The sequence below is a fragment of the Chlorocebus sabaeus genome, chromosome X (genome assembly GCF_047675955.1).
Source record: "Chlorocebus sabaeus isolate Y175 chromosome X, mChlSab1.0.hap1, whole genome shotgun sequence".
In the NCBI taxonomy this organism is placed as follows: Eukaryota; Metazoa; Chordata; class Mammalia; order Primates; family Cercopithecidae; genus Chlorocebus; species Chlorocebus sabaeus.
The window spans coordinates 6,324,939-6,335,825 of record NC_132933.1 but is presented as its reverse complement, the minus strand read 5'-3'; the positions used below and the strand labels follow the sequence as shown (position 1 = coordinate 6,335,825).

At 49.8% G+C, this 10,887-nt stretch overlaps 1 protein-coding gene across 1 annotated transcript; it reads right to left on the bottom strand.

Annotated features, from left to right (window-relative positions):
* Window positions 1-3,849: 3,849 nt before the first annotated feature.
* On the bottom strand, window positions 3,850-4,794 carry LOC103232726 (melanoma-associated antigen 9). Its single transcript, XM_073013138.1, has one exon. It carries the CDS (start codon window positions 4,792-4,794, stop codon window positions 3,850-3,852), a length of 945 nt encoding a protein of 314 aa, XP_072869239.1.
* Window positions 4,795-10,887: the final 6,093 nt, after the last annotated feature.

The window sequence follows — 10,887 nt, the reverse complement described above, 5'->3', positions numbered from 1 at the left end:
TACAAGGCATAGTGAAGGGGGAAAAAAAATCACAGGTTGAAGAGTAAATATCAGGTACAGACGCAGGTATGGCAGAGATGTTGGAATTGCCGGATTGAGAATTCATACCACTATGATGAATAGGCTAAGGGCTCTAACGGAAAAAGTGAACAACATGCAAGAACAGGTGGGTGATATAAGCAGGGAGATGGAAACTCTTTAAGAAGAATCACAAGAAAGCACTAAAAATCTAAAACACTGTAAATAGGCAATAAAAGAAAACAGACAAATTAGATTTCATGAAAATTAAGAACTTTTGTGCATCAAAAAGCACTATGAACAGAGTCAAAATGCAAGTCAAAGACTGTGAGAAAATATCTGTAAATCATATATCTGATAAGGGATATATACCCAGGATGTATAGAGAACTCCTGAAACACGACAAAACAACAACAGCAACAACAACAAAATCAAAAATGGGTAAAATATTTGAATAGACATTTCTCCTAAAAATATATGCAAGTGACTGATGAGCGCCAGAAAAGATACCCAACACCACTAATCATTAGGGAAATAGGAATCAAAGGCACGATGAGCCACCTCCTCCAACTCACTAGGATGGCTACTGTTAAAACAAATAAAGCAAGAAGGAACCAGGAAATAACAGGTTGGCAAGGATGTGGTGTTACTGGAATCTCTGTGTTGGTTGGAATGTAAAATGTTACAAAATTGCTGTGGGTAGCAGTATGTGATTCCTCACAAAATTCCAAATAGAGTTACCATATTATATAGCAATTCCCCTTCTAAGTGTATACCCAGAATAAGTAAAAGCATAGTCTCAAAGAGATAGTTGTAGACCCATATATATAGCAGCAATGTTCACCGTAGCTAAACTGTGAACGCAGCCTAAGTGTCCCTTGACACATAATTGGATTCGGAAAATGCAATATACATGCAATGGGAAATTATTCAGCATTCAAAAGGAAGGAAATTCTGGCATAAGGTACAGCGTGACTGAACCGGAGGACACTATGCTAAGTGAAATAAGTCAGGTATGAAACGACAAATACCGTAGGATATCATTTACTTATGGTACCTAGAGTGGTCAAATTCATAGAGACAGGAAATAGAAAGCTAGTTACCAGATGAGAGGGAGGAAAAATGGGGAGTTATTGTTTAACGGGTATAGTGTTTCATTTTTGTCAGAGGAAAAGAGTTCTTCAGATGAGACATGGCAATGGTTGAATAAGGGTATGAATGTATTAAGACCCCTGAACTGTGCACTTCCCATGGTTAGGAGGATTTATGTGATATGTGTTGTATCATGATAAAAATAATTTATTAGGAAAAATAAAACAACGCCCACTATAACAGAAATGAAGGATATCTTTGATTAATTCATCAATAGGCAGAATCCAAACCTGAAATGCAAAGAGAGAAAAAAGGAAGGAAAAAACAGAACAGAATATTCAAGAAGCGTGAGACAGTTACAAAAGGCACCATTGTGTATAACTGAGATACCATGCTCAGAAGGTGAGAAAGAAACCAAGGAAATATTTGAAGTGGTAATGGCTGAGAATTCCCTCAATTAATGACAGACATGAAACTGCAGATTCAGGAAGCTCATGGAACAGGAAACAGGATAAATACTAAAAAGTATACATCTATGTATATCATATTCAAACTGCAGAAAATCAAAGAGAAAAAAGTCTTGAGAGAAGCTGGAGGAAAAACAAGTGTGAAAGAAATCCATATTACGTTTCTCTGTTTATCCTTCCAACACTTGGCCGCCTAGCCTGACTCCTGAAAGGGAAATGCAAAGCAATGTGAGGACACCAAAGACTTACCTTCTAGCTAGAGGATCAGAGGAAGTCCCCAGGGACCCAGTGAACTTGGGAAAAACCACTGAGAGTAGCAAGTGTAAGCAAGAGAACACATTAAATTGAGCAGAAATTCCTGGGCCCAACCTAAGGTGCTCATGCAGAAATCTTCATAGTTACTAAGGACTGGAGGAATGAACTAGTGGTAGATCATCACCCAGTTCTCAGCCATTATTCAGGATGACTCAGAAATACAATGGATGCAAATATCACAGCACCACCAACATCCGAATATGTCTTTTTTCAAGCACACCTGGAAGACTTGCCAGGCAGATTGTCTCTTGGGTCATAAAATAAACTTTTTTTTTTTTTTCTTAAGACAGAGTCTGGCTCTGTTGCCCAGGCTGGAGTACAGTAGTGAGATCTCATCTTACTACAGCTTCTGCCTCCTGGGTTCAAGGGATTTTCCTGCCTCAGCCACCCGAGTATGTAATACCATTTGACCCTAGACTCTAGAACTCTGGGATTTCGTAAATGTTGTTGTTCTCCAAGACTTACCAGAGAATATACAGCTCAACAGGACATGGGATAATCAGCCCAAACAGGAAGTTTCGTCAATGAAATTAAGTATTTCCTCTTTGCGAATGTACTTCAAAAGTCGGGTGTTCTGGAGTCTTGCGCAGCTGAATGCAGCTCAGAGCTCCTAGAATCTGAATCGAGAATCAACTCCTTTCCTCTCTGCCACCTGCTTTTTGATCCAAGACACTGTTTTCACTTATTTTGTTAACACTCACAATCTAACCTTTGCTTACAATTGGTCAAATCCCACCTGAGATAACTTGATTAGAACGCCTTTTAAATACAATCAACTCTGGCTCTCCCAGACAGGCAGAAAAGCACCTGGCCAGTGACTTCTGGGCTTCCCTTCCTGGGAGATTCACCTTCATCTTGCGGGAAACCCTTGCAGATGATAGGTATCCATCACCTAGCCCCTGCACTGTGTTCAACCGCACCGAGACGAGAGCGCTGGACAATTTCCTTCTATTCCTGTCCCAGGTGGAGACTCTTCTCTGTTCATCCACTATCCAAAAGGAACTGCTGAGCAGTTCTCCATTCCAGGCCTTTCTCTCATCCTCTGAGAATCTAGCTCTGGCACCATCCAGCTTCAATAGAATTACCTCCCCCAGAAGGAATTGCAGTTTCCCAAAGCCCGAAAGACCCTGGCTCAGGGCATATACACTCGACTGCTGCCACCTAGAGCCGCAAACCCTCACCCATGTTTTATTTTCCTCTAGTTCTTAGAGGACATGGCACCATCTTAATTTTAGGATTGTGGCTCCTAGACTTCACCACCCTATGGGGAAGGGGTGGGTCTGGCTTACCTAGCCTCTCTACTACTAACCCAGGGTTTTCCGAACAACAGATGCTCAGTGCATGTTTGAAGAAAAAATGAGCCAGTGAATAGGAAAGATTATTCTTTCAATTTTTATTTCTCTTACATTCTCAAAGAAGCCAAGCAAATCCAGGTATACATGTATATATTTTAATTTTACAGGGGAGAGAAAGAGGTATAAGGTAAGAATTAACCACATTTTCATTTCATTATTTCTTTATGAGCTCTATTTTGCTGCTAAGTTCAAGTTTCTAAAAAAATTATTAATTCCTCTGCTATGTTATCTTGCCCCAATTCACAAAATAACAGGGATTTCCCCATGTGAATCAAAAGCAAGAGTCTTACTCCCAAATAACATAAACAGCAATAAGTGTGACTACTGTCATTCATTAACCTCGACAGTGAAGTTCATTAAACTGACCATTAAAAGAACATTTGAACAATTCCAAAGGGAGCAAAGATAAATCTCCAAATCACCGAATAGATAAGGAACCCAGAGAAAACATACAGTGTGTTCACTTCCACCCACTGCCACTGAGAACGCTGATTGCTCTCTTCAAACACAGAGTGAAGAATGGGCCTCATGTCGCATGGGGCAGGGCAGCTGCTGAATGGGGCCCTGACCCCACAAACATTGGCCCTGGCTGCAGCTGGTGCTCAGACTCCCTCTTGTTCCCCCCCAAAAGCCTCTTCATAAAGGGATGGGTAGCAAATGGGCTCTCTTGCATTGACCATGACCAAATAATTTATGACCTTCTCATAGTTGGTTTCAGCATGGGCCTTTGAACCCCACAGGAACTCATAGTGCGCAGGATCACTGCCGGGCACCTGCCGGTACTCCAGGTAGTTTTCCTGCACCCAATCTTGGGTGAGCAGCTTCCTGGGCTCCCCATAGAAAACGTGCTCCATCCCAACATACACCCCCATCACACTCAACGCTTCCCAGATAACCTCTTCGGGGGCGCAGTCGTCTTTGGTTAAGATCACACCCAGGATAATGATCAGGAGGGCCGCCTTGGGCATGCTATGATCATTACCCAGCATGCTATCGCATGAGAGGCCAAGAGCAGTGACAAGGATGTAGGAGGGGCCGGCGGGGTCCACCTCCTTCACCTCAGTGCCAAAGATCAGCTGCATGAACTCGGAGGCTTTGCCGAAGATTACAGGAAAGTAGTGCTTGTAATTTTTGATGACACTCTCCAGCATTTCTGCCTTTGTGACCGGCTTCTTGACTCGATATTTGTGGAGCAGGAAACGAACCAACTCAGCCACCTTCAATTTCAGTACTTCTTGGAACATGAACTCCAGGTGAGCTAGGTCGACCGAGGTGCTTGGCCCTTCATCTTCTTGACTGCTGGAGCCCTCATCGAATTGGCTCCATAAAGTGTAGTAGACGGAAGTGGAGGAGGAAGAGCCTCCCTGAGGACTCTGGGGAGGACTTGATGACCCAGCAGCAGACACCTCCTCCTCCTCATCAGAGGAGGAGGTAGCCTCCTGCTCCTCGCCTGTGGGATCTTGTGCACCCATCAGGCCCAAGTCCTCTCTTTGGGCTTCAGGGTCTTCATCAGGCTTGCAGTGCGGACTCCTCTGCTCAAGAGACATGATGACTCTGGTCAGGGCAGCAGTCGGGAGCGTGGGCAGGAGCTGGGCGATGGAGACCCACAGGCCTGGGGAGAGAGGGAGTGTGTGAGAAACTTCAGCTGAGAACCAAACCTTGGAGGTTCTAACAAAGGCTGACTTACAGGTCTTCTTCAGTGCTGCTCGGGGGCCTCTTGGGGCTCCTGTCCTCCTGGTCAGCCTGTCCTCTGAGAACCTGAAGGAGGAAGTGAGAGGGCTACTCAGCATGCAGCTGGCCTGCAGAGATCAAGGCTCTATGAGTGATAGTAGGGTGGATGGGGTCAGGTGCTCTGGGTTCACATGTGTGCTGGGGCAGGCGGGGCCCTTGGTGCACATTCAGGGCGAACACTTCACCTTCACTGCTGACACTGCCTGGGCCTCTACTGCTCTGTGACCTGAGGACACTGTCTCAGACCAAGGCCTGCCTGCTTCCTGGAACTCCTGGAAGAGGAATCGAGGGGCCCTTAGGCAGCAGACTGCAGGCAGAGCCCCGGTCCCTCAGTGCCGTCAAGAGGGCGAGCTGGACACTCTGAGTTCTACACTTTTGGGGTGGATGGTCCCCTCTGTGCTCATTCAGAGCCTTCACCTTTCTCCTGGCAGGGACTGGACTCCATTCCTCTACGTGCCTGGGAATCTCTCAGATCAAGAGCTCACATCCCTGACATGGAACAGAAGGACATGTCCCAACCAACATCTGGACACACCTGCCCAGGGTTTCCCCGGAAGTACAGTAAGAGATGTCCAAATTCAATGGGGTTCATGTGTCCTGGGATGAGGATACTGCCTGGTCCTCATCTTGATGCCTGCAGGGTCTGGAACCCTCCCTCTGTTGACCTGAGGCCCTATCTCCATGAGACACCTGAAGAGGAAGTGAGGGGAGTCCGTCCACCCAGCGGCTTCCCTCAGCTGACAGAAGGGGCAGGGTCGGGCTAGGTCCTCTGTGTTTGGTGAGTGGGGTCCTCTGTGTTTGGTGAGTGGGGTCCCCTCAGTCTGTACCTTGACTCCTGGGAGGGCCTGGGACCCTCCCTCTGCTGATGTGTGCAGCCCCCTCAGACCAAGGCCAGCCCTCCCTGACACCAATGATCCCAGGATAGACGAGGGACCTCAGCAGACAGCCCTGCCCAGGTTCTCTGGGGTGACAGTAGGGGCAGGGAAAACTCTCTCGATTTGAGAGTTTCTCTGGCCTGGTGGTACCCTCAATCCTCCCTTAGGTTCCTCACCTGGACTGCTGGCCAATCCTGGGACCACTGTGTCTGTCGAAGAAAGGGGGTCCCTGTTTTGTCCACACACCCTTTGAGAACAAAGTCCTCACCTCCCTGAGATCCAGAAACAGAGGTGAGGAGGCCCCACATCTGTCACCCCTGCGTGGAGTGTCCAGGGCTGACCCCAGCAGCTGACCCTTTCGGGTATGAGGTGGGTGTTCCAAAGTCCTCCTGTGGGTTATTCATCTTTACTCCTGCTGGGACTTATATTTCCTCGACCCCTAAACCCTTGAGATGAGCAGACATCTCCCTTTACACCAACGCCTCATCCCCCTGAGGGTTCCTCAACTTCCTGCCGTGGTACAAGTGAGCTTGCCACTTAGCACCATCCTTGATCAGGCTTCCCCCTCTCCCCCAGATCTAAGAACAGAGTTCACCTAGACTCTGTGGGGTGGCTTCTTTCTGGGCTGGGAGTACCTCCATTCCTCATGAAGGGGGTACACCTTGGGTCATGCTGATTCTGGGAGTCCTCCTTCTGCTGACCAGGTGTGGATCCCTCTGTTGAATCTCTCAGTGCCCCTGGGATCAAGGTATTCACCTCCCTGAGACTTCTCATCCCCAATCACGTGGGAGAAATGACAGCATGCCACATGTCATTCCTGCTTGGGGCCACCTGGGGCTGAGAATAGGTGACACCAGTGTCTGTGAGGTCCCTTGTTCTTTGGGAGCATGGAGGTACCTTCTTATCTTCGGTCCTCAGCAAACTTCCTCCCCGTCACTCCTGGAAGACCCTGGATTCCACCCTGTGCTGACCAGGTGTGGCTCCCTCTGCGGAGCTGAGGACGCCCCTTGGACCAAGGCCCCCACTTCCCTGAGACCCGGGAGGCAGAAGTGAGGGGGTACCTCATGGTCACTCATACATGAGATACCCAAGGCTGACCAAAGGAGCAGGTGTCAGGGGGCCTCGTCAGTCTGGGTGCCCTCTAGGTATTCGTATTTACTTCGGACAGAATCTGGCCCCTTCCATTTTGCTGAACCAGAGATGAGTCTTGCAGACCAAGGACAACTTCTCCCTTAGACCCTCTTTGAGAAAGTGTGTTTTGGGGGTGGAGTGGGGCACTTCCCTTCCTCACAGTCCTGCCTGGGGCCTCCCAAGACTGACGGCAGGGGCAGGTTTCCTAGGTCTGGGATGAGAGGTCTGGTGAATCCTTCCTCAGGGCTCTGGGACTCCTCCTTCTGCTCACCTGAGGCCCCACTCCTCATAGCACAGCCCTGTCCCCATTGACACCCGGTCTCAGAAGCCACAATGCACTATATGTGGCCACCGTGCCCGGGATAGCCCAGGTCACGATCCCCACTGAGCTGGACCCTCGGGTCCCCTCTGTCCTCCATCTTGTTCCTTCCCTGGTCTCCTAGAGGGCTGGGCCCCACCCCTCTGTGGACCTGAGTCTCTATCTGTCGGATTCCCGAGGCTGAATGAGGAGGCGCCTCGGTCTCAGATGGGGGGGGTGGGCCCCTTGTCCTGGGGTGCTGCGTCCCTTCAGGCTTCCCTTGTCTCCCAGCAGGACCTGGGCCCTCCCTCTGTTCTCCCGCGGTCACGCTAACGATACCAAGCCCCTTCCCTTGGTCAGCCCAGGATGCAGACATCAGGATCCGCTTGCCCGCCATGCCCGGAACTTCCCAGGGTTGACTGCAGGGGCACTGACTCCCTCTATGGGGCCTCAGCCCTCCCTCAGGGTCCTGACCCTGATGCCTGGCAGAGCCTGGCCCCTGCCCTCTCCTAACCAGTCCTGCCATGGTCACACCAAGCTCTGACCCAGAGTCCCCTGGGGCTTAAGCGGTGGGGTGGCGAAGGGGGGCCCAGCCTGAGAAGTCCGCCCCCGGCTGGTCCAGGGCTGGCAGCAGAGGTGGTGCTGGATTATTTGGGACCCTCTATCTGGGGTGGGCTCAGTCCTCCCTCAGCGTCTCACCTCGCCTCCTCACAGAGCCTGGGCCCGCTTCCCTCTACCGATCTTCAGCCACCACTCAGAACCAAGCCCTTGCTACTCTCTGACCCCCAGTGCGCAAGTCAGAGGCCTTACATCCGGGCACCTGGAGCTTCTCTGGGTTGACAGCAAGGGCCGAACCGGATTCTGCCGCGGGAAACTTGGGGGCTGGGGTGCGATGGGGTGGAGTAGGGGGGGTGAGGATGGAGGTGGGGAACCTGAGGCTGTAGGTCACGGTGGTGGTGGCTGGGTTAGGGGTGTGGAGGCCTTCCGCCCTCCCTCAGGGTTCTGACCTTGATTCCAGTCAGAGCCTGGGCCCAGCTTGATAAGCCCGACCCTGCGGGGTGATCCAGGGCTGGCGCAGGGGCGGCGCTGTATTATTTGGGGTCCTGTATCTGGGGTGGGGGGGTCTTGAGTCCTCCTTGAGGGTCTCGCCTTACCTCCTCACAGAGCCTGGGCCCGCTTCCCTCCACCGATATCAACCCACCCCTCAGAGCGAGGCCCCCGCTACTCTCTGACCCCTCAAGTGCAAGTCACTGGTCTTACATCCGGGCACCTGGGGCTTCCCTGGGTTGACAGCAGGGGCGGAATGAGATTCTGGCGCGGGGGGAGTTGGGGGTGGGGTGGAGTCTCTGGTGGGGTGGAGTGGAGAGTGGGGCCGAGGATGGGGCTAGGGAACCTGGGGCCGTAGGTCATGGTGGGGTGGGGGGGGCCAGCCCTCCCTCAGGGACGCCCCGCAGAGCCTGGGCCCTGCCCTCTCCTAACCAGCCCTGCCCTGGTCACACAGAGCTCTCACTCCAGAGTGCCCAGCAGCTTGAGCGGCAGACGGAGGGAGTGGGTCCAACCTCACAAGTCAGCCCCAGATCGGTCCCCGGGTGGTCCAGGGCTGGGAGCAGAGACGGCACTTGGTTCTCTATCTGGGGTGGGGACGTCCTCAGTCTTTCCTCAGCACCTCACCTTGCCTCCTCACAGAGCCTGGGCCCGCTTCCCTCCACCGGTATCAAGCCGCCCCTCAGAAGGAGGCGTGTCCCTTCTCTCTGCCCCCCAGTGCGCGCGTCAGTGACGTCACATCCGGCCTCCAAGCCTGGGCCTTCCCTGGGTCGACAGTAGGGGCTGAACCCGGTTCTGGCGGAGTAGGGGTGGGGATGGGGATAGGGGCCCTCAGTCATCCCTCAGGGGGTCCTGACCTTGATGCCTGGGTCTGGATCCCCATCCTCTGCCGATTGGGTCTGCTCCTCTGGGACCAAGTCTCTGACTCCCAGTCACATGAGGTGGCAGTGAGGGGAGGGGTGTGGTCGGGGTGACAACATTGCCAAGGTCTTCCAGGGCTGACAGGAGGGGCTGAGCTGGATTCTGTGGCCCCTCTATGTGGGGAGGGTGAACCTTCAGTCCCCACTCAGGAGGGTTCTCCTGGCTCCTGCTCTTTGGTGAAGTGATGGGTGGGAGATGATCTGTTCATGTCACCTTTGAGCATCTGCTCAGCTGCACGCATTGCAGAGAATGGCTGTGGGTCCAAGGCTAGATGCTCCCTGGGGGGCTGCAGCACCTGTGATTGTAGGACCTCTGAGCGAAGATGCACACCTTCCCATGGGGGCTCCTCCCCAGCCAGAGCTAGACTTTGCAAACCTTTTGTCCTAAAAGATTTATTTTTACAGGGAAGAGGCTGAGCAGCAGCAAGAGATTTGGAGAAGCCATGTGTTTTGAAGGTATCCGACATATCAGAGTCCAGATCAGTGATTTTCATATTTTAATCCTCATTCATATGGTAATAAATTTTACATTGTATATGTACATTATATATGTTATATGTACGTTTTGTTTATATACATACCTGTTTTAGACATCATATACATTTATGCTTATAGGTATATATACATGCATCTATATCTTTATATCATATATGTATAATTATCTGTACTTATATGTATATATCTTTAGATACATATTCGTTTGTATTTGTAGACTTTATACTATATATATGCACACATATTTTATTAATATCTACTCATAGTATGTGGGTTTCACACATACTTACTATTCTATTCCTAGTTCATTCTTTATATTCCATTAAAATAATAAGTTTTTGGAAGGCGGGTCTTCTCCTACTAAGTTTGTTTCAGGTGGCTGTTAGCAGAACTCTGGAGCCATAGTGTCTAAATCAACTCAAATTTCCTGGTGTCCTGATATTACCCCAGGGCGACTGGCACCAGATTTTGTGGTGTTGCCTCAGGCTTTGCGATGATATGGGGTGGAATGTTAAACACTTTCTCCTACCTATCCTGTAATCTGCCATCTATGCAGGGTACAGACCTCCTCGATTTCCCTGCTGCTCCCTGGACCCAAACACAAGTACTAGTTGAGCACAGTCTTAAGTCATCCCCAGGGCTTTCTCTGTTTTGATGTTGATGTGTGTGTGTATACACACACACACACACACACACACACACACATATATATATATATATTTTGTCTTTTCCCTTCTATATTTTTCTGGGGTTGATTTGGGGAGCAGAGCACAGCAACCTGAGCTTGGTTGTCACTTTGGCAATGACAGTTAAGGCACTCACTCTGTATTTAAGTGGCATTTACATCTTTGCCGTATTCTGTTCCCCATCAAGGAATATGGTATACAGATCCATTTACTTGAATTTATTCCCTGAGTCTATCAGCAACTTCGCACAGTTGCTTCCATAAAGGTCTTGTTAGGCTCTTCTTATTCACATTGTGGATTTTAATGCTGTTGTGAATGGTATATTTTCTATTTTCTATTTTATGCACTAAGTTCCTTTTGTGTGGCAAGGCTCTTGACTTTGCTGTAATGATCTTCTATATGATGTTTTCTGAAGTCTTTTACTCATTTGAATAATCAATGTGTCTATTCCTTTGAATTT

Bases quoted from the DNA above. Each gene is read 5' to 3' on its own strand.
- LOC103232726 (XM_073013138.1), bottom strand. From the start codon at position 4,794: ATGTCTCTTGAGCAGAGGAGTCCGCACTGCAAGCCTGATGAAGACCCT.